Genomic DNA, 25,927 nt, shown 5'->3' with positions numbered 1-25,927 from the left:
CCATATCAGCTCTAGATTATTCTGTGGATGAGCAGATGGCGACTACTGGATGGCATATGTTCTGCATCAGAAACTAGAGTTGATGTGGTCTATCCAATGCAATTTTCTCAATCAGCATCCCAAATAACCAAACCAAATCTAAAGTTGATCAAAAACTGATTCGTAACCCTTTTGGTACTAATGTTGGAGAGTGGTCCCTGGTCAAAAAAAGATTGGGGACCACTGACATAGGCCATCCAATTCCTTCTTTGCCCCTTTCTCAAGTCCTAGTCCTCTTCTACACTGTCACATAAAATCCAGATTATCTGCTTTGACAATCTGGATTATATGTTAGTGTAGACGGGGCCCTGGGGTGCAGATACACTATAGAACAGGCATGGGCAAACTGTTCCGCTTAAGCGGCTGAGGGGGAAAAGGAAAGGGCCTGAGGCTGTGAGGAATGATGGGAGTTGGAGTCCAAAACACCTGGAGGGCCACAGTTTGCGCATGCCCGTTCCACATCCACCCTTTCTCTTCCACCCCAATCTGAGGAGGAGGGGCCTAATCCAGGGCAGTCCCCAGTGACCAATCAGGCGCTTGTATGCAAATAGCCTCTGGTGCGGATTCGTTCCCCCTTGCCTGCTGCAGCTGCGTCCCGAAGCAGCGCTGTTCGGTGGAGACGCTGAGCCAGGAGGTGCTGTCTGTCTATTTGTTTGTCTGGCGCGGAATGCGGAAACCTTGGCAAAAGCTGGGCGCCCCTCCTGGCCAGAGCAGAGAGTGAGTGAGTAGACCAGGAGCAGAAGCCCGCTTTCCTTCCCGACCCTCTTTCGGACTGATTGACTGGCAGCCCCGAAATCCCGGGTACCTGAAAGACCCAGCAGAACCTTGGGTAGATTTGTATGTATATGTGTATATTTACATATCACGTGAGCTTTGTTTTCATAGTGTGCAAGGAGTCCCTGAACTCCGTTGCTTAGGCTGCAGCATCAGGCTGAGGTAACAAGCACTGAACATTTGGAAACTGAACATTTGGATTTTAGGAAACATGCTGATTTGGAAGATAATGTTCCCTGGAATAGGACAGGTTTTATATGTGCTTAGCGGAAATATTTTTCAGAGGAGCATTTCTTCAATTTCCAACTTAACTTGTTGGGTTGCTGTGAGTTTTCCGGGCTTTATGGCCATGTTCCAGAAGCATTCTCTCCTGACGTTTCGCCTGCATCTATGGCAAACATCCTCAGAGGTTGTGAGGTCTGTTGGAAACTAGGCAAGAGAGGTTTATATATCTGTGGAAAGTCCCAGGACCCTTCCACACAACTGAATAAAATCCCATATTATCTACTTTGAACTGGGATATATGGCAGTGTGCACTTAGATAACCCAGTTCAAAGCAGATATTCTGTGTTATATGGCTGTGTGGAAGGGCCCCAGGGTGGAAGTAAGAACTCTTGTCTGTTTGAGACAAGTGTTAATGTAGCAATTGATCACCTTGATTAGCATTGAATGGCCTCGCAGCTTCAAGGAGTGGCTGCTTACTATCCTTTAAAGTTCTTATGAAGTTATTTTAAAGATAAATTAGCTTTTTCTTTGCTGAATTCATACAGGGTGTCCCAAAAGTTTCAATATATAGAAAAGACATTCATCTTATATTTATATTTATTATATTTTTATACTTTTTGATTCCGTGTAATTTCTTAATAGCCCCACCATTTAGTCCTGATGCTTGCTGATGCATTTTATTAATGTTATTTTCCTGTTATTGTTTTAATTATATATGCTGCCATTGTATTATTTTATCTGCTATTGGGCTTGGTCCCAATGTGAACCGCTCCGAGTCCCCTCGGGGAGATGGAAGTGGGTTATAAATAATTATTATTATTATTATTATTATTATTATTATTATTATTATTATATACAGCATGTAGAAACTATTTTGTAAATAAATATGCATTTTACTACATTTTCCCTATGATTGGCAACTTCTGGGATAAATATTTATTTATTATTTATTTATTTAATTTTTATACTGATCTTCTCCCCAGAGCGATCTTACACAATGGCAGAATTAAATGCCACATATAATACAACATGTAGTAAAAACCAAACATAAAACACAAATAAAAGCTGGAATCTAAATCAAATTAAAACAATTAAAACCATGTGACCATTACAACAGGGGAAGTTTTGAGCCAAAGTCAGAGCCAGTCTGTGTTCGACTTAATATTAATTCACAGAATCCATCAGGTCATATCAACTCATATCTTAGGATGGGCCAAAAGCTTGGTCCCACAGCCAGGTCTTCAGCTGTTTCCTGAAAGACATGAGTAAGGGGACTTCCCTAATCTCCCTTGGCAAGGAGTTTCATAGCCACTGAGCTACCACCTGTCTCGTCCCCACCAACCGCGCCAACAATACTTTTTGTTGTTCAGGATATCCTTACATAAGGTTTTTTATCATGGAGTTGATCAATGCCTTGGGTTTTTTGTGTGTCAGGAGCGACTTAAGCAACAGAAATTCACTTCTGGTGTGAGAGAATTGGCTGTCTGCAATGATATTGCCCAGGGGATGCCCGGATGTTTTAACATCCTGTGGGAGGCTTTTCTCATGTTTCCTCATGGGAAGCTGGAGCTGACAGATGGCAGCTCACCCCACTCACTCCCTAGATTCGAACCACCAGCCTTTCGATCAGTAGTCTTGCCAGCACAAGCGATTAACCTATTGTGACACCAATGGGATTTTACGCTTGAATCAACACTTTTAAATGTATTTTGTTATTAGTCATTGTGGTATACCTGTTCCTGCTTAGCTTAATGTTTTCTTACTTTACAAGGATAATTTCTGAGGACACAGAGAGAGAGATTGCTATTACAGATAGTCAGGGCTGTAACCAGAATTTTTTTTTGGGAGGGGTTTTGAAAATTTCGGCCGGGGGGTTGAACCCCTAGCACCCCCCCCCCCCCCGGGCTACAAACCTGTCAATATCTGCTTGAGATAGTGCCTGGAGGGACTCTTAGTTTTTCGTCTCATAGACTGAGCATGGGGATTTGGTTAACCAGTTAAAATTCATAAGGTTTTTTTTATAACCTGAAATTTTTTTGAGGGGGGGGGTTGAACCCCTAACACACACACACACACACCCTCGCTACAGGCCTGCAGGTAGTGGATTCTGAGTACAGGTTGAGTATCCTTTATCCGAAATGCTTGGGGCCAAAAGTGTTCTGTCTTTTCTATTTTCCATTTTGGAATGCTTGCATATAGATCATGAGACATTTTGGAGATGGGACCCAAGTCTAAGCACAACATTAATGCGTGTTTTAAATACCGTTTGAACAAATAGCCTTAGGCTAATTTTGTACACAATATTTTAAATGCTTTTGTGTATAAATCAAAGTTTGAGTACCTTGAATCATCAGAAAGCAAAGTTGTCACTGTCTCAGTCACCCATATGGACAAGTTTGAATTTTGGAGTATTTTATATTTTGGCATTCAAGACAAGGAGTGCTCAGCCTGTAAGTTAATGTCATCGTTTGCTAAGCTTGGAACAATAACTTGTTTGGACAACAGCTCCTTCAATTGGAGCTTTGAATTCACTTGTTTTTAGTGGGAGTTCCATTTAATGCCCCTGATCTAGGGATTTATGAACACAGCAGGATGTCGCTGCTACTGACCTTGATAATCTCCCTCACTGGTCAGAGGGCCCTATTGGACTAATGTTTGGAAGTGCTGGTAGATCGCTGACCATTTGGAGATTAGAATGGAATAGTTCTCTCCAAACTGGTGTCTTTGTAGTATTTTGGCTTACAGCTCCCTTTGCATCTTATAAATGGCTTTGCTGACTGAGTATAATGGGATCTGGAGTCCCAAATACCTGGGGGGAAAAACAAGATGGGAAACGACTATACAGTATATAGCTTGCTTGCATTGATAGAAAAGTGATTCCTTGCAGAATCAGACCCTTAAGCAAAAGACTCACCCAGCCTTGCTTCCTATGTGAGAGAAGGCATGCCTTTCCCTAGAGGTCGTTTTCTGCATATTTACCTTGTTCATAAAATTCACCTGGAGTTTACACCTAACTGTTGAGCTCTACTCCAGATTGGTAGTTTCTATGTGCAAAGAAAATGACCTATTTAGTGAACAATAGACAAGGCAAAGAGAGAGGATTTCACTGAACTGGGTCAATAGAGCCATAAATCAGGTTGCATCTGTTGAAATTTCCTGCTTTGAGGCAGTATGGGCCCCTGTATTAGAGAACTGGGTCAGATTGGGAAATGTCTAGTCTCTAATCTATTTTATGCTTCCTACAGTTAGTGTTCCTAATTGCCAACAAAGATTATGCCTATTGATTAATCTTGAACAAGGAATTAAATACAATGGAGTTTTGATATTACTTCATTTCTTGTTGTTCAGATAGTAAGATGTATTTCGGTATGGGTTCTCTATATTGTCCATATCATTTCCAGGGAAGTCAAACTATTTTTAGAAAATATATTTGGTTTTGCACCAACATTCCTCTCTCTCCTTAGCTTGATTTTGGCTACAAAATTTTGGCTAATTCTCTTTAAATTAGGCTGGTAGTTACCTCCACTGGAAACAGTGAATTTCTCTTTTGTATAGGATTGAGGTTCTCTTTAAGATATGTTTAAAGTGTTAGATATCTTAAAGGAAATGCCTGGAATTTTATTTTACAGTCCTCCCAGAATGTTTATTCTAAATACCCATTCTCTTAGGATAGGAAATATTGATTTGATGTTCTATAAACATTAGAAAATTAAAAGGTAACTCAAAACAGCTACTCCCCCTCCCAGTTGTTGTTCTATGCTCTCAAGTTTCTGGCAGATTCCGGCATGTGGCAATGCTGTCTTTGATTCTGGGGGAAAATTTAGGGGGAGGGGTCTCTGAATTGGGATTGTGTGATATGTTCAAGTTCCCATGATTCAGCAGGAATTTGAATCCTGGTCTCCAGAGCCCTAGTCCTACACTCCAATCACTATATGATGCTGATTCAGTGGTTATTCAAGAAATAGCTTCCTAAGATCTACAGAGACATTCACAAGAACACCTCAGCAAGCGAGAGCCCAAATGTGGCAGGTTAAATCCCGGAACCTCAATCCATGGCTGAAACCGGATGAGAAACTCCCTCCTGGGCACACAGAAGATGGGCAATTTGGAAGGTGCTGAACAGACTGCACTCTGGCATCATGAGATGCAGTGGTAAACTTAAGAAATAGGACTACAAAGTGGAGTTCACGACATGTGAGTGTGGAGAAGAGCAAACCACAGACCACTTACTACAATGCAGCCTGAGCCCTGCCACATTCACAAGGGAGGACCTTCTCACAATGACACCAGAGGCACTCCAAGTGGCCAGTTTCTGGTCAAAGGAAATTAGTACAATATCAAGTTTTTAACTTTGGGTTTTTAAAATACAGTAGAGTCTCACTCATCCAACACTCGCTTATCCAACGTTCTGGATTATCCAATGCATTTTTGTAGTCTATGTTTTCAATAAATCGTGATATTTTGGTGCTAAATTTGTAAATACAGTAATTACTACATAGCATTATTTCGTATTGAACTACTTTTTCTGTCAAATTTGTTGTATAACATGATGTTTTGGTGCTTAATTTGTAAAATCATAACCTAATTTGATGTTTAATAGGCTTTTCCTTAATCCCTCCTTATTATCCAACATATCCGCTTATCCAATGTTCTGCCGGCCCATTTATGTTGGATAAGTGAGACTCTACTGTACATTATAACTGTATTTATATCAATTCACACCTGACACAATAAATAAATAAAGTAGGTAGTGAGAATAAGATAGAAGTAAGTTGCCCAGGTTGATCAAGTAGTGGGATTTTTTAAATGAAACATCCAATACATGGTCCTGTGTTTTCCTATGCTGCTTGATTCTTAATGCAGTTTTAAAAGCCAAGACTAATTAGAGAAATAAATAAGTGAAAATGAATCTACTATTTAGATATAGCAACCTCCTTTCGATGGTTTGACTAAACCTATACATATTTATGACAGTGTCTTAGGAACCTCTCATTCATAGGGCTACTGTAATTCAAAGCTGACTTGATGGCAGATAACCACAATTCCTTATAAGTCTCGGGTCAGATATGATCTACTGTCTCTGCTAATGTGCCATTTTTGATTATTTAATAAGGCAGTTTGCAGGTAACCCCATTAAACTGTTGTGCCAACACACACACTTATTTGAAAGTGAAAGATAACACATGAAACATGGAATTGTTTAATGGAAGAGCTTTTTAACGCAACAGGTAATCACATGTGTACTAGCATGTGTACTATGACTGTTTTACTGATGTTGATGTTTTATTGATGCGATATTTGTTTTATTGTTTTATTGCTGTTATTGTATTGTTGTGTCGGGCATGGCCCCATGTAAGCCGCTCCAAGTCCCTCAGGGGAGATGGGGCGGGGTATAAAAATAAAGTTATTATTATTATTATTATTATTATTATTATTATTATTATTAAATACTGTTAACTTCTGTTTTTGTCTAGCACTTTTCTCTAGAATATCCTGCATCAGGAAAAACATGAAGGAAATTCAAAAAAAGAAATCAGTTGATTTGTACAGTGATGGTCCTCAGTGGATGTCTAATTTGCCAGAATCTCTTTGGGGCATTCCTCTCTCTAACTTGTCATTACCAGGTAAGGAGTATCTCCTTCAAAAGAAAAAATTCTTCCATTAATAAATATTCATAGAATCATAGTATTACAGAGCTGGAAGAGACCACCAGACCGCAATCTGGTCCAACCCTTGCCATGCAGGAATACGCAAATACTACGTTTTACTGTGTTTGAGATTCTGCTCTCCATCTTGTTACCTGAGCAATCCCACAAATTTAATACGTGTGTGGGTAGGCTTGAAACTTCTACAGCTTGAAATTCCCCCTTCTCGCACATTGGCAAATGTTTTTCATGCCAAAAATTCCATCACCAGAGTGAAGGTGGTGATGGGAATCATCCTATTGGTTCACTTCCCTTTTCTTCTGATTCTGCAGAATGAAGAACTATGTGGTTTCTTATTTCAAAAGAATGATCTTTTTTGTAGTTTTCCCAAAGGTTTCTCTCTTTCTCCCACTGTTTTATCTCTCTCTATCAAGGAGTAGTGATTGCTGTGGTGTCACTATTGGATTTGATCCAATGGTACAACGAGCCTTAAAAGTGTGTGAGTCAGGATGGTGCCAACTGTCCTACTTCTATTTCTTGCTGTTCCAAAGATATTGTGGGATGGGTTAAGTACAGGTCTCTAGATGCTCTTGGACAGCAATTCCCTTAAGCCATAGCCAACAGTCAGTTTTGAAGAGAGCCAGGAACTGCCAGATATTTCCCATCTCCAGTGTAGATAATTCATCTTTAAAAGTCTGTATTTTGGTAAGAAAAAGCCTAACAGTGCTGTGAGGAAAAACCTGGGGATCTGCAGCTGGAAAAAAATTAGAACCTATGTTGATATTTCATGCTCAAGGCTGGGTGATTTCACAGTGGAAGTTAGTGAACCAGGACCTAAAGCCTACCATTAGGGAAATCAATCTTTATTCACATGGTCAATGATCCGAATAATATTGTCCATTAGAGAAAAATGTACTAGAGTCCATTAATGAATGCTCTCTTCCCTGCCAGCCCTCCAAGGACACATTGCATTGTCTTGGGAGACTGTGATGGGTTGAGTCCAGGCACCAAATGGTTCCATTTCAACCCATTACCCCAACCTTAAAAGACATCTAGCTGAAGGTACTCCTTCATCAGCATGGATCAAATATTCCTCTGGAGCACTCTCTCCATATGTGTTGAATTACAACTCCAATTGTTTTGGCCAGGGACTAGCGTAGGTGTGGTTCGAGGAAGAAGATAAGACACAAAATCTATGTATGGAGAATCTTTTGTATTGTTCTATATCCTCCATGTAGGAGATATATGAAGCAGAGATTCATATATAATTATAATTCTATCCTGAATTTTATTAGGTCCCTTTTATTTGGGTATTTTAATCTGATGATACTGTTTTTATACTGCTGCTGCAGTTCCCCCATCTATGAAGTCGACTGAATTGTACTTGGTGGTTGATTGATATTATTACTGTTGTATTAACTCTTGTTTTATTGCCTTATTGTGATTTATCTTTTGTATATTGTGTAATGTATTTATGCCGTTGTTTTTGTAAACTATGCTGATCGGGCTTTGCCCCATGTGAGCCTCCCCAAGTCCCCACGGGGAGATGGTGGTGGGGTATAAATAAAGTTGTATTATTATTATTATTATTATTATTATTATTATTATTATTATTATTATTATTATTATTATTCTGAGGTTCCACTTTTGTGAAAAAGAACTTACATTACTCAGCCAACCATCTCCTCAGTGTCATATACAACCCAAGAAGTCTTCTGGTGGTAATTTATGAATGATTTGTTTTTTCTGTGTGTTGAAGTGGAATTTGATATGTGAATAATCTCAGAGAGGTATTGAGGTGGAATTTGATATGTGAATAATCTCAGATAGCTATTCATGCAGTCACATGTTTAGATGAGGATTCTTATGTAAGGAAACATTATGAGAGTTCAACATTTGTCCAGAGGGTTGGATCTGAAAGAGGCTGACAAATGTAATCTGACTCTCTGTTTTATTCCCATGCAGGTAGTCATGATGCTATGACATACTGCTTAGATGAAGAGTCAAAAGTAAGCGTAAATGAATCCAAGTTGTTGCAATTTATGGACAAACATATGCATCGCATAGTGCACCCAATTATTTTGAAATGGTCTGTAACGCAGGTAATGAAATCTCAAGTTTGCTAATGTTTATATCTTATGCTCGAAGCACACTTTTACAAACTATAACATTTTGCTTACTCTTATTTCTGAATTGCAACACCATACAAGGATCATAAAGAAAAGAACAAATTTGGAACAAGGTGTCTCAACTTTTCTGTTTCCAATAGAAAACATTACAGAGGCTACTTAAGAAATTAACTGTATAAGCCATTGTCTTCCTAACATCATGTATTTCTGTATTTATTCTATGAGGGATAAACATTAATAAAAAAACTAAGAATGAGAAAAAATAAACATGTCTTTGAATTAAATATTCAGGAACCTTTTGTTTATTTTTGTTTTTGACTATACAGGTGCTGACTGTATTAGAGCAACTGGATGCTGGAATTAGGTATTTTGATTTAAGGATTGCTCACAAACCTGATGATTCTTCTATGAACTTATACTTTGTTCATATGCTATATACAACGGTTGTTGTAGAGGTACAGTTCCTTATTAAACACCATGGCAAATTGTTTAAGTAAAATCATTTGAGAGAGTAATTCCCTTAACAACTTTTAAAGTAATCTAGGGTATTGGGGCAGAATCCGCCTATTTTGTGTACAGATGAAGAAGTCTAGATATGGAGCAGCACACTGTGTTAATTGTTACATCTAACTCAGCTTCTAGTGCGGAGGTGGACATGTATGGAGGATTGGAGCACCATTTTGGGGGCCTCATAGTCCTGCATAAACCATATGCCTACAGTTTTCCTCAAACTGATGCCCTTCTAACTTCATTGGCACTTTAACATGATAAAGGTCTTCTGGAATAGCACTACAGTTAATATATTGTGCCTGAATATTGTCATTCTCAGTTAGATTATGTAGGGGATTGCTTTTTATATCACTTTCTTGGATGCTTTTTGAAAATGTGATAAGGTTGAGTCTATTAAAGTTCTCATTAAATCAGTAGGCTTTAAAGGACATAAACTTACTCTGCATTCACCCCATGTTATGTTAAGGCTAGAAATGGCAACTATCATGTTGTGAATTTGGCTGGCAGTGGTCATTTTAATGAAATCCAAATCTTGCAGTCACTAAACGTTCAGCAATGTCCATTTTGACTCATAGACACCACAGTAATTCCATGTGACATTAAGTTTATGACTTTTAGTGCATTTGGACATTGTTAGAATTCCACAGCAGGCTAAGCAAGAATTACAGCAGGAAGATGCTACTAGCACCACATGTTCTAAATATGAATCAGCTTCTCATAATCACATGGCACAGATAAGAATGTGTAAATTGCCCATTGAATTCAGTGTGGTTTTAGCTCTGAGTATTATGTATGCCCATAGGATTGTACATTCAGTCTCAGCCAGTCCTTAAAGAATCCAGTATCTTCTTACTGTGTAGGAAATGTATAATAGAGAAATGGGATTCTGCCTTTGTTCATTTACCTCTTAAATGTGTATTTTAAATTTGGCGGCTTCTTGTTATTATGTGCCTTCAAGCTGGCAATGATTTAAAATTATGCTCTCCTTGGGTTTTATTGGCTCATGGGGTTTACTTGGCAATTTGCCATGATCTCCTTTAGAAGCGGAGAGAAGACGTGACTTGCCCAACGTCACCAAGTGGACTTCTTGGCTGAGCAGGGATTTGAACCCTGGTCTCCCAGAGGCTTCTATAGCAATCAAACAATCACATCACACGGCCTTCAGTGGCTAACATTTCAAAACAAATTGCCCTTCTAGAACAGCATTATTATTTTTTTCTTTCACAAAAGAGTGATAATTTTATTGGCCAAGCAAAATGTCCAAAGCACATTGAAGCTTCACTGGCTCCTTCATCAGGCGTTATGATGGAGCATTATTCTTAGTACTTGAGGACAACTGTACAATGGTCCAAAGAAAGCTACTGCTACCATTAGTTAACATCATTCCACTGTTAGACACTAGTTTATAAAATGAATGAAATTAAAATAAATGGAGACCTGTAGGAATCTGTGATTATCCAAAATGAGGGTTTGGAGGGCTGCAAAGTGAATACCTGTGTGAAATGCCTCATGGTTTTTGGCAGGAATGAGGATCATCCACCCCATGAGCCCAGTATGTCTTCCAGAGGTTTCTCATGTAGCTCCAAGTAGGTCATGGTCATGCCTCAGTCATTTCTCTGAGCCTTTCTAATCAAGGGAACTTCTCCTATCCTGGTTTCCTATCATGAGATCTAGTGTATTTTTTGGATATAGCTTTCATTTTATAGCCCTCATAGCTACACAAGAAATTCATTAGTATAATCTCTATATCTGGAGATCCTTTAGAAATAGCATTTAGTAAAGCTATTTCGTTAATCTATTGAAGTGGATTGGGACTGTGTGGGTACACATTCAAATTTTTACTTTCCCAAGGAATAACTAACTGGTCAGGCTGAGATATGTTGAGATTTTTGTGGGATGAAGCCATGGATCTTCCTGTACACAGTTATTGCTTCTTAATGTCACTTCTAGGCCTTTCAAACAAAGAAGTAAACCTTAGAGGCCATTGATTTGAAAAGCTTTGAAATTAATTGATATTTAAATATTGTGCTTGCCAAGGAGGTAGATGCTCTGATATTCATATAGAGTTCCATGTACTCAGGAGCTTTGCTGTTCTTTCTTAATAAGCAAAGCAAAACATCATGCAGACAGAGCAGGAATTTTAAAGCAAACACAAAGCTTTTTTTCATTTAAGAAGCAAATGGTAAGATAATTGTGTTTGTACATGTATGTACCAAACTCTTGTGTTCAAGGAACATTGAATTAGGCTATCTGTATTCCTAATTACTATCACTGTTGTCCCTCAGCAATCACATTGTTGAAACTAAGTGGATATACCAGTTATGTACTAGTAAAAAATGGATTCTATTCAGTGTGGGTTATTCCTATGTAACTGCCTAGTTTTTGGAAAATTTTCTAGATCTAGTTTTGTAGGAACTTTAGGTCTCTAATTATAACGCTGTAAGTATACATTGAAAAATTACTCAATGGCATAAAATGACTCACTTCTAATCTGTCTGACATTGTTATCTAACAATCTTACAGTATAATTACCTTACCATTCTGCATATCTGGAACTGATTTAATGTTAGTATGATTTGAATTTTCCCAGCTACTGAAATGTATACCTTTGTCTTTAAAGGATTTTTGACTTGGTTTACATAGTTCTGGGCAATTGCTCAAGAGTCAGAATTTGTCAACTGCTGTCCTAGAAAAGCCAGAAGTCAAAATGGTGGTAGCAATGGCTCTGAAATCCAAAGTGACATTTTGAACAGTAACATTTAAGAAAACAGATTGGAAGCTAATCAAAAATTATTTTAAAAATGAAAAATGATAATATAAAGATGCACTAGGCAAGAGCGAAGGGCCATATATCTGTCTCAGATCAAAGAATAAATAATACAATGGATAAATAAGATAGGAGATTTAAGGATACTAAACGTACCAAGGGAATATTATACAAAACACCATACAATAGACGATGTCAATTTTAGTGATGTATGTTATGTTTGTGTAATTATGTTATGTCGGCTGCTGGGTCTCATTTTTTCCCCTCTCTTTTTCTTTTCTTTTCTCTTCCGTTTGTGTTTAGGTAGATAGTAATTGATTTGTGTTTCTGTCTTTTGTTTTCCCCATTCCCCAATATTTGTCACTTCACTTGTAGACAATGATCACTGTAATTCAAATTGTTGGTAAATATTTGCAATAATTTTTTTAAAAAAAGCATATTTTTCAAAGTAGCATTTTTCATTTTCCCTTACCCATTTGTAGGAAGTAGATAAAACTTAGCACCATAGCAGATTTTACAAGAGCGCCAGAAGTAGCATGTCTACTAACATAGTGCGGTGAGCTGGAGTAGGGTACCTGGCTCCTAATGCTTTGACCACTAGTTGCTCACTATTTTGACACAATAATTAAAGCTGAGGTGTCAAGAATTCAACAGATAATAATTAAAATGAGGTGTCAAGAATTCAACAGACAACATTTCACACTCGCAGTCATGTTAATTTGATTTTCTGGATGTCTCAGCATCCGAACTCAGATGTTCATCTTGGTTACTAGTGTATGACAGGCAGCAAAGAATATGCAAAGCTGAAGTTTCCAGTCTTTGTGAAACATCCGGTATAATGAACATCCCTGCATTGGTATATGCAACTCAGCATCATTTGAGAAAGTGAAAAATTACAGGTTGCTGTTTCTTTGAGTTTCCTTTTAGCATGGAGCAGTTATTTATACACATATATCATGTTGATTTTTTTTAGGCTGTCTTGTGGGATATTTTACGTTGGTTGAAAAACCATCCCTGGGAGGTTGTTGTTCTTGCTTTCAGAAATTTTGATGGATTGGATGAGGAGCATCACTGTCACTTGATCTCCTGTATAAAGAAGATATTTGCCGGCAGGATCTGTCCTAGAAATGTAAGTTGCTTGGAGTGCTCAGCTTTGAGATTGTAAAAGCCTTGTACACACCATCCTTGTCAGGGCACTGCACTGAAATAAATGGGAATGCTCAGTTGTATAACCTGAGCTGCTTACATGAGATTCTGAACATATTAATCCAAATGCCAGTATTGTTTTATGAGTAGAATGTAAAAATGTACAGTGATTCGTCATAGGGGTACAAACTTCATTTCTAACAAAACAAGTGTTGGGAATCAAGGCATTTTTGTATTTGTTTTGCATGCCCTGGTCCATAATCCTCAGTGAGGGATAGGTTGTGATTAATCAAAAGGGAAAATTTTCAGGAGCTCAGAAGAACATATTTCTTTAAAAACAGGTGTTTAATGTGTTCTAGGACTCAGGGGTGCTACTGAAAATAGATTCCAGAACTGAACATCTGCACAAATTATATTGTGCTGCCACTGAAATTATTAAATATTTTGGCCTATTGACCTATTTATGGAAGTGTTTAATCTGTACTATACTGTCAGCTCTCCACATTAGATGGGGCCAGAGGAACAAGGCCTCAGTGAAAGTGAAAAACTGCAGATGAAACTCCAGTGTGACGCTAGTAAACTTCTCTCTGAAGTTGACCATAATATTGCCCTGGAAGACCTACAAATGCCAGGAGGTGTGTCTGTGCTTAATAACCAGCGGAAGTTGTTACACTGCTGGACCCAGAAGAGAGAACATTTTAATCAAACCGGTGAATAACCAGATTTGCAAAAAAAATCAAAAATCAAAAATCAAACCTGCAAATATGGAGAGACAGCTGTATTTCTGTTCTTTCATTAAATAGAGCATTTTGGAAACCAGATTTGATATTTACACAGTATATTGAGACAGACTGGCACAATGATACTATGCATGTGTTTGTTGTTAGCTGCCTTAATGAATGAGACATCTCCAAAACATCCTTTCCTCAACATCCCTGCTCAGATGTTGCAGACTTACTGCTATTTTTTTTAAAATCCAGTCTATTCATTTAAAATGCAGCCTTCCTTTTTCCTACTGTTTGCTACCTTGCCAAGTATTATTATCTTATCTGGTGAATCATGCCTTCTCATGATGTGGCCAAATGTAGTCATTTTGGCTTCTGAGAAAGATCATGCTTGATTTGTTTTAGGACCCATTTTTTTAAATAGTCTACAATATCTGCAGAACACTCTTCCAGCATTAAACATCAAATTGGTTTATTTTCTTCTTATCAGCCTTTTTTATTGCTCAGGTCTCACACAGCGATAGGAATATGATGTCATGGACAGTCCTCACTTTGTATTCAAGTGTTATCTTTACACTTCCAGATGTTGTTCAGTTCTTCCATTTCTACCTTTTCAAGTCCTCATCTTATTCTGATTGCTTGACTGCAATCTCCATTTTTATCAATGATTTAGCCAAAGTATGGAAAATCTTTTAACTATTTCAATTCCTCCATTACCTACATTACATTCATATAAATAGTCATTATTTTTGTTTTCTTAATGTTAAGCAGTAAACACGCTTTAGCACTTCTTCCTTGACTTTTTCACCAATTGCTCAAGGGCATTGTTATTTTCTGCTACAAGAATTGTATCTCCTGCATATCTCAGACTGTTGATGTTCTTTCCTCCAATCCTCACACCTCTTTCCTCTGCATTTAATCCTGCCTTGTGTATGATATTTTTGGCATAAGGGTTGACCTCATAGGGTAATAGAATGCAACCTTGCCAATTGGAAACCTTTCTGTTGGTTCATATTCTGTTGTAGCAGTAGTGTTTTGTCCTGAATGCAAGTACAGCATCAGGTCAATCAAATGAATTTTGATTTTGAGCCAGCCTTGACTTGCATGGGAAATTTATGCAACTATCCTGTGGTTGCCACAATCTTTTGTGCCCCCTTTTTGAGAGTTAAAATGCATGTTGATCTTTTTCCAGTCTGTGAGTCATTCCATTTTTGTTTTCTATATTTATTGATGGAGTTTAGTTAGCAATAGAGTGAATTCTGTCTCTGTAGATTGAAGCAGTGTTATTGGTATGCCATCTGCTCATGGTGATTTATTCTTTCCAAGTGCTTTTTTAGCACAATGGTTAGTGTTTTTTCTTAACTTTACTCTAATTTTTGATATGAAAAGTTCATGATCTCTACCACAATCTGGTTCTGGACTCATTTTTACTATGAGAATAGAGGTCCTCCATCTTTTGCTTCCAAATATGTAGTCTTTCTTATCATGGCCATCCAGTATTGTATATAATTACCCCCTTGATTGCACAAAGAACGTGTTTGCGATGAACAGACTGTCAGTTGCTCTTCTGTTTATTTCTTGTTTGTAGGATAAATTTTCCTACAATCTTTGATTCTTTTCTGTTTCCTACTTTTGTATTCCAGTTGCTTGTGATTAATAAAAAGTCCAGTTTTGGTATGTGATTAATTTCTTTCTTCACTCCAGCATACAATCTTTCAACTTCTATTTCTTATGCCTCTGCAGTTGGTGCATAGACTCAATTTATATTGATAACTTTTCCCTGAAGTCTTATTGAAATGATTTGATCAGACTTCATGTTACAGTATATTCTTTGACTGCTTTTGCTAAACCTCTCTTCTCTATTAATGCCACTCTTGTTATATTTTAATTTCCTATATAACATTCTGTGTAATTTTCATATTCAAAATGGCCCATTCCTGACCATTTTATCTTGCTCACCCCTATTATTATTATTATTATTATTATTATTATTATTATTATTATTATTATTATTATTATTCCTCCCCCTCCTTTTTCCTGAGTCTAACTTCCCTTCGTTCATGTTATCACATTCTGTGTTCCTATATTATGTATTGTACAGTTTCTAACTTCCCTTTCACTTCTGAGCATATCAAGAACTTGGCTTCCTTTCAGTTGGAGTCCCGTTGTGTCATTGGCCACAGTACTGTTTTAGCTTTTGTGTGTCTTTACTGACTCTTGTTTCCTTTAATACTTCATTGTTGAATTTCCATATTAAAAAAACTTTCAGCATGCAACACAAGAGCAATTTTTGTTTTGTGTCAGGAGTGACTAGAGAAAGTGCAAGTTGCTTCTGGTGTGAGAGAATTGGCTTTCTGCAAGGATGTTGCCCAGGGGATGCCCGGATGTTTGATGTTTTACCATCCTGTGGGAGGCTTCTCTCATATCCTGCCATGGGAAGCTGGAGATGACAGACAGGAGTTCACTCTGTTCCCTGGATTCAACCCATCAACCTTTTGGTCAGCAGTCCTGCCAGCACAAGGGTTTAACCCATTGCGCCACCGGGGGCTCCGGTGCAATTTAAAAGCAAAAATAGTATGACAGAGCATAGGCTGTATGTTTTAATACTTGAGCTGCCAAAGTGAGATTGTTAGTTTGACCCACATCCTGTCCTGTCTTTCAGGTTGTACCAACTCTACGGAACTTGTGGTCTGGTAACTATCAGGTTATTGTGTCCTATGACAATATTTCACAAGTGACGCAGCATTATGAATTGTGGCCTGCAATTCCATACTGGTGGGGAAATAAGACCACAGCAGCAAAGCTCATCCAGTATTTGGAGAGGAGGAAACAGGGTGGACGTCCAGGTACTTGCTTCGTTTTGCTTTCATATTAGAAACTGACTTTCAAGGGGGTTCAATTTTCAAGATGAGAAAGAAGACAATGATAATGATGATTTAAAAAATTATATCCTGCTCTATATTCAAGAACCTCATGTCATCATACAATGTAAAATAGAAAGAAAATTGAAACACTTGAAATGTGTGTTAAAATAATCTGACAAGTCAAAACAACAGTGTAAAACCAGTTAAAGCTATATAAGACCATTCATATGTGCAGATTTATATGTAATCACTTAAGCACCAAAAGCTTTCATTAAAAATGCTTTTACTTGGCATCAGAATGACATCAATTTTAGCACTGATTCGGCATCGAGAGGAGGCTGTTCCACAACCAAGGCGCCACATCAGGAAAGGTCTTCTCCAACATTGTCCCCACTAGTGACACAGAGAAGGGACCCTCCAAAAGACCTCAATTCTTTGTTGTTGTTAACTGTTATTGGGTTGACTTCAATTATGGCAACCCCCTGAGTGAGAGGCCTAAGTACTTACACAGGTGGATGTAGCAGGAGGCATTTCTTCCAGCATTGAACTCCCAAGACATTTTTAAAAAGCTGCTAATATTTCAATTGGAGGCTCTAATTAGTTGGTACTTTTAGTGGAAGCTTTTCTTTGAAAATGTTTTGATGGGCTACATACAGTTGAAATGTTTGGTCATGAGAATTTCTAAATTTGGGAAGATTCAAAAGCTATGCAAAAGAGATATCATGCTAACATTGTTGTCTAAATCACTGCTTCTTAAACTCCAAATTGGGTCCCCTTATCTCAAAAAATTGGGATCATCTACTGGCTGTTTTAGACATTAGCACAAATCTGTTGTGAAGTGTTCACAGTGGATTCTGCAGAAGATGCTTCAGCTGTACTTCATAAAAATAAAAACCAGCCTGTTTAGCAAGCCTTGCAAATGCTGATTTGTTATCATTAAATGTTTGATTTTTATACCTATTTTATACATCTGGGGTCATCTATTTCTCAGTCCAAAAAGGACCAACAATGGGAAAGTGTAAGAAGCCCTGGTCTAAATAAAAGGAAAAGTAATAAAAGATTCTAACATGCAGGAGAATAGATTAAATATCAATATGCAGCGATAGCAGTTTAATTATGTTAATATTTTCTAGCATGATGCAGAGAGTCATTATATTATGGAGGTTTGAGAGTCAGGCTAGGAAACTGGGTGGCCACGAATTGAATCCTCTGAGTGATCTTGGGCAGGTCACACTCTCTCAGGTTTAGACGAAGGAAGTGGTAAACCTCCTCTGGATAAATCTTGCCAGGAAAACTACAGTAGGGTCACTGTACATCAGACTCAACCTGAAGGCACATACAGCAATAGGTAGCTGCTGAACAGCATTGCCTAGTGCAGTGGTTCTCAATCTGTGGGTCCCCAGGTGTTTTGGCCTACAACTCCCAGAAATCCCAGTGAGTTTAGCAGCTGTTAGGATTTCTGGGAGTTGAAGGCCAAAACATCTGGGGACCCACAGGGTGAGAACCATTGGCCTAATGGATACCATGTTGTAATTGGCTCTGGGGAAAAATAAAATGACTGTCTTTATTGAAAAGTGTCTCTAATTGAGAGTGTTTCTGGGTGGATTGCACTATTAGTTGAAAAGCTATGTGTGACTATTCTGTCTTATCTCCTTAATAGTAAGGGGAAACATTTTTATGTAATGGTTAGAAATGTAAGATGATAGTGTTGTGACCGCCTCCTATTATTAACATTTCATAATCATAATAATGATTTTATTTCTTACTCGCCTCGTGATTTAAGGCAGATTACAACATAGTTAAAAACACACAATTATTGTAAACATTCTATAAAATACACATATTAAAATGTATTTCTATAAAATACATATTAAAATACACAGAACAAAGATGAAAACACAAGGCGCAGGTTTAAAATTCATGATTAAAGATGGTAGTTGAAATGTCGAATAAAAGCCTTCTTTGAAATAACAATATAGACCTACTTATGCATAGGAATCTTTATCAGCGGGATTATTTGTTTCAGGAATCAACCTCACTGGAGATCTAGGGTATATTCAGGCACATCTGTGTGACTGCTTCTTGGCAGGGAGTTGGACTGGATGGTCCACAAGGTCTCTTCCAACTCTATGATTTGTTATTTCAAGAAGCAAGATGTATGTAATTATCAATGAGATTTATCTCCACTTCAAATGGAAAAATAAAACATCTCCTAGAAAAAAACTACCCTATTGCTCATACCTAAAAGTTAGTAAATTATAAAAATAATATCAAGAAGCAATTCTTATTTCAATTTCTATTTGTTTTTCTTTTCAGCGGGATTATTTGTTGCAGGAATCAACCTCACTGGAGATCTAGGGTATATTCTGGCACATCTGCGTGGCTCTCTTAAAGAAATGACCCTTTCTGCTCTTCCATTTTTAAATCTATGGATAAAAAAGCAACATCCTGGACCAACGAAAGACTGCATCAACATCATTGCTGGAGACTTTATAGAAAAAAATGACTTTGTGAAGAACGTGATAGAGCTAAATAGCAAACTTTTGAAATAGCACTATTTATGTTCACTTGTTGGGAAAAAATACACAGGTTGGGATTGAGCCCTGGCTCAAGCGAGAGACAGAAGAAATAAATAATCAACTACCTCATGGGAATTTTGTAAATATCTCACGTGCACTTAAGGATATATTTAAAAACTCTCATTAAGAATCAACTGTGAAAGACTCGGTGATGTTCTATGAAGATATCAGTGGGAAAAAACCCACTTCACAGTGAAAGTAGGACCTATTCAAAAGCCGAGAGCCTTTATGTATGTGAATTACATTTTCATCTCCTAAGGTGTGCACTAAGGTGTGATGATTGCCCATTTGTCTTTACCAAATATTATTTGGCGTTGATCATCTCTTTGGAAGGAAGGGGAAGGCTAAGCTTATCTTTCTTCACATAAGCAGATGACTGAAGAACCACCTGTTAACAGTTGTGTTTGATGTGCCACCTGGTGACAGAAGCTAGGGGCAAAGAAGTGTTTCAGAGAGACATAACCCAGAAGTGGGCTAGTTTTTAAATCTATGAAGTTAATGTTTAAGTATTTGTTATCCTCCAAGTGCTTACAGCAATGGCAGTTCTGCCTATCTGCTGATGTAAGCTGAAGTTTGTTTCTATCAACTGGAAACCTTTATCTGGCCAGGAAAAGCAAAATAAAACAGAACCTTGGGGTTTGAGTTCCCCTTCCTCCAGCCTTTAATCTTTGTGCCATAATGGCTGAACTGATCACCATTATCTTTTGCTATTGTTGAATTAGCCAGAAATTGACTGTTCCCAAGGGGAAGAGCCTAAAAAGTAATACACACTTTGTCACTAAAATTAGGCAAGATAACCAGTCTCTCAAGAAATTAGTTAATTGTGTTTGGGTTCATCTTAAAATGGTTATTTTCTGCAGTCTATGAAAAATTCAAAAATAACATTCTCAGTTTGAGTCAACTGGGGACACCAAGCCAAATGAAGTTTAGTGAAAATAAGTATAATGTGATGTAAATTGAGGTGATAAACCCCAACTTTATATAGGCAGTAATAGGAAGTATATAACGGTTTTAGTGCTAGATAGCCATGAGTAAGGCTACGCTGATCTTAAAACTATGCATCACAATAATTAAAATCTATTTATTTGTGGAGGCAGGGGTAGCAGTATTGTCCTTTTGAGCTTCTTGTGAGCTCTTTCATTTTTATGTTCTTAGCTGTCAAAAATAGTTTATTACATTCCCCTTAAGAATATTTGGAGAATAAGAAATATATCAGTCACTGAAATTGAAAGTATGAAGTTTGAGTTTTAGTAGCACTGTGATCATTTGTCGTCAACATTGTTACAAGCACTGTGCAACATTATATGAAAAGATTTTAGTTTTCATTGTGACTTTTCAAATGTTATTGTTCTGTATTGAGCTGTCATCTAGTTCTCCTTAAAACATGTTTTTTGTTGTATAGTCACAAAAGAATGCTCAGCACTACCACAATTGAAAAAAGGCTTGACTATCTTCAGTCCTTAAGAGGAATACTGCATTCAGCAGCATGTTTCTGTAACAAATGGCCAGTAATCTTAATAAAAATGCTCATACTAGATTTGGAAAAGTGTGACAATATATACAAAAATAGGTTTTACTATCTGTTATATGCATGTGTCACCAAGTTACCTGTCAATTTATGGCAACCTCATGAATTTTATAGGACTTTCTTAGGCAAGGATAGCTCGCAGTACCTGGTATTGATTGTTCTTCCATCCAAGCACCAACCAGGACTGATCTTGCCTGACTTCCAAGATCAGACAAGATCAGATATCTGTAGGGTTATTTAGTGTCACCTGTAATGTCAAACTGAGGCCAAGCAAACATAATACTAGGCTATCTAGTTTTAATAGGAGCCGCACTGGTGCAATGAGTTAACCCTTGTGCCGGCTGAACTGCTGACCCAAAGGATGAGTTGCTGAAGGTTGCCGGTTTGAATCCATGAGATGAGTGAGCTCCCGCCTGTCAGCTCTAGCTTGCAGGGACATGAGAGAAGCCTCCCAGCAGGATGGTAAAACATCCAGGAGCCCCCTGGGCAATGTCTCTGTAGACGGCCAATTCTCTCACACCAGAAGCAACTTGCAGTATGTTCTCAAATCGCTTGACATGATAAAAAAAATCTTGCTCAAAGATGTAATGCTCAGGAACGTATATATATGTGCCTTTTAAAGAAGAAATTCAGTACCAGAGGCATAGAAAAATGAATAAAAAGGACGGGTTCATGATCCCACAGAAATAGGAGCAGTCAACTTATTTCAGGAAACATTTTATTCAAAACTAAATATGTACAAAACTGATAACGTTTGACCGAGTAAACAAGAATTTCAGGAACCTTGTACAGCCATGAAAACATCTTCCAAAATACATTTAGTAACAGCTGCGAGAATGACATGCGAAAGGAGTGGAGGGGAAAACACACCAGAATTGAAATCATGGTTCCAAAAAATACTGGAAATTATGAATATGGATAAACTAACATACCTATTGGCAAATACTCAAGACAAACCAAAAAAACAAATAAATTGGGAATTACTTAAAAATTACTTAAAAGAAAATTGTAAATTGATAATATAATAGTTCATCAGACAGGGGCGGAGGAGCCAACCAATCGTCTCAATATAAGTCTTTTTCTTTTCTTTTTTAGGACAAAGGACACGATGGAGAATAGATAAGAGATAAAAGAGCACAGTACATATTAAGAGATTAATATACGAATCAACACACAATAGATGGAAGTCAACTTTATGTATTTTTTGTTGCATTTATTTATTTATTTATTTATTTACAGCATTTATATTCCGCCCTTCTCACCCCGAAGGGGACTCAGGGCAAATCACATTACACATATAGGCAAACATTCAATGCCTTTTGACATAGAACAAAGACAAACAAACATAGGCTCCGAGCGGGCCTCGAACTCATGTATGTAATCACAATTTAGACCTTCGGTGGTTTTGTTTGTTTTCTTTTCTCTTTCCCCCCCTCTTGTTTAACTCTCTTTTTATGCTATTTTTTCTGTCTTTGTTTTCTTTTTTTCTGTCACATACACATCTATGTTACAAACCAGATGTTATGGTTTTTGATGTCTCACCCATTTCCCCGACTGCTCCCTTTCCCTCAGTGATGATTGTTGCAACTTATTTTCCTGTATAAATATTTTCAATAAAAAATTATTTTAAATACATCCAGGGATTTTTTTTTGTTTCCACCACCCTTTACTTTTCAATTTCAATTCTGGTAGTAAAATCTCTGGGTTGCCTTTAACATGCCTGGTTATTGGGTGAAGCTGGCTTATCAGCGTTCCCCTTTTTTCTGTTTCATGTTCATGCAAGACCAAGAAGAGATTCTGGAGGCAAATGGTTTTTATCCTGTCTTCAGGAAGCAAGTTCATATAACTAGAGTAGAAACATTTTTCTTCCCAGTTCAAGCCTCACTGAACTGTTTTCTAAAACCATACATGCTGGCATACAACACTGAAATCTGTGTCTCTCCAGCTCTTCTCCATGTTTCCCTCAACAACAATGTTGCTAAAAACGTTGAGCTACACAAAAGAAGAGGGGAAGTGATAACTTGCAGGTTTGATATCCAGGTTGGTTAAGGGAACATCTAGGAGTGAGCATATTGCCCCTATAGTAAAGTCATTCCAGTGGTTGCCAGTTAGCTTCTGGGCAAAGTACATGGTGTTGGTTCTGGCCTTTTAATGCCCAACATGGTTTGGGTCCAGGTTACCTATAGGATCACCTTCACAATCCGCCCTTTAGGACACTGAGGTCGTCTGGGAGACCCTTACTCCATCCATCCAGAACCTAACTGGCAACCGTCAACCAGAGGACCCTTTCATCTGCTGCCCCAAGACTGTGGAATGACCTGACAGAAGAGATTTGATAGGTAAATAAGCTGTCAGAATTCAAGACACAACTGAAGACCTATCTTTTTTGGCAGGCCAACCCAGTCAATTTTAAGCTGTGAATTTTAATCCACATTTTATTGGTGTTGGGGTCAGTCTTCATTGTGTGTATTCTGGTATATGCATTTTAATAGTGTGTCTTATCTGTCTATTTTAACTGTGTTGTATCCCACCTCAAGATGTGAGGAGAGGTATCACAAGTTAATATTATGAAAATAATTTGTACAAAGCATTTCTTTACTAGTCTTTGAGGTAGTTTTGGGATAGGGGATTAGAAGACAAAACTCGCCAAATAAATATTGGCCACCACAAACTTCATTTGTCCTAAAGTACACTAAATTAATAGAAACAACCCTTGAAATCTTTAGCTGCAAATCAGAGGATATAAAATTGCTGTAATTTCATCATATGTCTTATTCCCCTCATTGACAGTTTAAGGCAGAGGTTCAGATTTTACAGCAAGTTTTCACAAACTTCTTATTACGTTTGTTTATACCCCACTTTTTCTCTCCGCAAAGGAAACTCAAAGCAGCTTTACATTCAAATTGCAGTTTTCCTTGGCCACATACTGTATAATCCTGAACCCACAATACATATGAGTACCAGAAATTGCATTTTCAAGAGCGATACTCTCACTTAAGGAAAAATAAAGTGTTACAAAGTTGTACTAGATTGCCTTTAACATGCCTGTTTATTGGGTGAAGCTGGCTTATCAGTGTTCCCCTTTTTTCTGTTTTTCTGTTATTAATTTAATCTTGCACATTTGATTTGTATAGATTTGTTCTTTTATTGGATGGTTTAACTACAGAGTACAGTGAAATATCTGGGGTGCTGGGTGATAATTTGCTATGTGCAATTCCTCATGAATGGAAAGATGCCAAAAATTTCTCACAGCATTGGTTATTAGGTTTTCAAAGTTATTGTCATCATTTTATACAAAGTTGGAGATACTGGTCTGTTTGAAACAGAGAATGAACGTCTGCACTAATGAGTCACATTCATTTTATCTCCATTAAAATACTGTGATAACCATAATTGCAGTTATGATTATACCTTCCATAAATAAGGTATGGTTTCTTAATTTTCAGGAGGAGTAACTTGATCGAGGGAATAGTCTTTTGTATTTTCCCAAGGCAGAATTACTTATGACAACCTTTACATTGGCTGTACCATCTTCAGGGACAACATCAACGTCCTGCACTGTTGCTTCTTTGTAAAGCCAACTGAAATTGCAAAGTATAGTCAGTCTCTTGCAGAAACAATCCTTGTGTCTTTTTCATGCTCCCCCTTTCCTTTTGCATGTGCAAAGGATAATTTAATTTTTGTAATTAAATCCTCTAACAGCTTAGCAGGTCGCTGCAATGAGTAGTAGATAAGAACTTTCTGCTGAATCAAAAATTCATTTTTAAGATGCTTAATCTTTGCTAAAGCAAAAGGCTCTAAAGCAATCTGTTTGATATTTAACCAATACTTCTTTTACCTGCCACATTCCTTTCTTCTAGTCCAATGGTTCTCAACTTTCCTAACTATCGCAACCCTTTAATACAGTTCCTCATGTTGTGGTGACCCCAACCATAAAATTATTTTCATTGCTACTTCATAACTGTAATTTTGCTACTGTTATGAATTGTAATGTAAACATTTGATATGCAGGATGTATTTTCATTGTTACAAATTGAACATAATTAAAGCATAGTGATTAATCACAAAAACCATATGAAATGATAATAATCCCTAAAGAAAGAAAGGTCAGGTTGAAATAATAATAGCAATTATTATTAATATTATTTCTATCATAATTATAGTTATAGAAATAATAATAATAATAATAATAATAATAATTTCTATCTCACCTTTCTCTCCTTAGGGATTTAAGGCAGACAACAACCAATACAGAAATATTTCTGGGTGTCATCTGACAACAACTGGAAATGCTCTATTTAGAGGTGTTTTCTAATATTGCTTAGTTTTTAATTATCAGGCTAAAGGTGACAAAAGAAGGAAGCAGCCAGACTGCAGGGTCTGTCCTGGTGCCCCCTTGCTTCCTGCCAGGGAAGAGGAGGAAACAGCCAGAAAGTTGGAGAAGCCAGTTTCTCTGAAGCTCCCAAGGCTTCCCCTTCCTTGGGCTTTGAAGTGCCATGATGTCTTTTTCTCACTCAAACATTACAAGCACTGACAGGAGGAAAAGGGGAAAAATCGTAATATGGGGGAGGAAATGGGGAAAGCAGGGGCAGCCTTCTTCCAAGGGAGAACCAAATCTAGTCAAAACCAGAAGCACCTTCAGTCAACTCTGCTCAAAATTATGCCTCCAAGCCCTGGAAAGAGATATCCCTCCAGGAGGAAAAGAAAGGAAAAGTCCAGGAAAAGAACCCAGAGGATAGAGATGGGAAGGGAGGAAGAAGTTGGAGGAGGAAGAAGAAGAAGGAGCCACAGGAATGGAAGAGAAGCGGAGGGAGGAGAGAGGGAAGGAAGGAGTTGAACAAGAAGGGAGAAGGAACCACAGAAATAAGAAGCCATGAAGGGAGGAAGGAAGCAAGAAGGATCTACAGAAATGGGGGAGAAGAGGAAGGAGGAAAGAAAGGAGTTGGGAGGAGGAAGAAGGGAGCAGGATGCAGAGGAATGGGAGAGAAGTAGTGAG

At 37.7% G+C, this 25,927-nt stretch overlaps 2 protein-coding genes across 8 annotated transcripts in view; one reads left to right on the top strand and one right to left on the bottom strand.

Moving 5' to 3' along the window:
- The first annotated feature begins 566 nt into the window (after positions 1 to 566).
- On the top strand, positions 567 to 22,566 carry plcxd1 (phosphatidylinositol specific phospholipase C X domain containing 1). 7 transcript variants are annotated; one of them, XM_008107122.3, is made up of 7 exons: positions 567 to 760; positions 6,513 to 6,662; positions 8,649 to 8,785; positions 9,139 to 9,267; positions 13,063 to 13,218; positions 16,623 to 16,806; positions 19,141 to 22,566. In XM_008107122.3, exons 2-7 carry the CDS (start codon positions 6,548 to 6,550, stop codon positions 19,374 to 19,376), a joined length of 957 nt encoding a protein of 318 aa, XP_008105329.1. In that variant the 5' UTR covers positions 567 to 760; positions 6,513 to 6,547; the 3' UTR covers positions 19,377 to 22,566. The 7 variants fall into 7 exon arrangements, with proteins under 7 accessions (XP_008105329.1, XP_008105330.1, XP_008105328.1 ...); XM_008107123.3 differs by having other exon boundaries at positions 596 to 756; XM_008107121.3 differs by having other exon boundaries at positions 596 to 840.
- gtpbp6 (GTP binding protein 6 (putative)) overlaps positions 21,633 to 25,927 on the bottom strand; it is a 17,294-nt gene continuing 12,999 nt past the window's right edge. The window contains exon 10 of the mRNA XM_003218778.4: positions 21,633 to 24,512. Within this exon, the coding sequence (XP_003218826.2) occupies positions 24,374 to 24,512 (139 nt within the window). The 3' untranslated portion in view covers positions 21,633 to 24,373. The remainder of the gene's footprint in view (positions 24,513 to 25,927) is intronic.

This window comes from Anolis carolinensis, chromosome 3 (assembly GCF_035594765.1).
Source record: "Anolis carolinensis isolate JA03-04 chromosome 3, rAnoCar3.1.pri, whole genome shotgun sequence".
In the NCBI taxonomy this organism is placed as follows: domain Eukaryota; kingdom Metazoa; phylum Chordata; class Lepidosauria; order Squamata; family Dactyloidae; genus Anolis; species Anolis carolinensis.
This window is presented reverse-complemented; position numbering and strand designations above follow the sequence as displayed.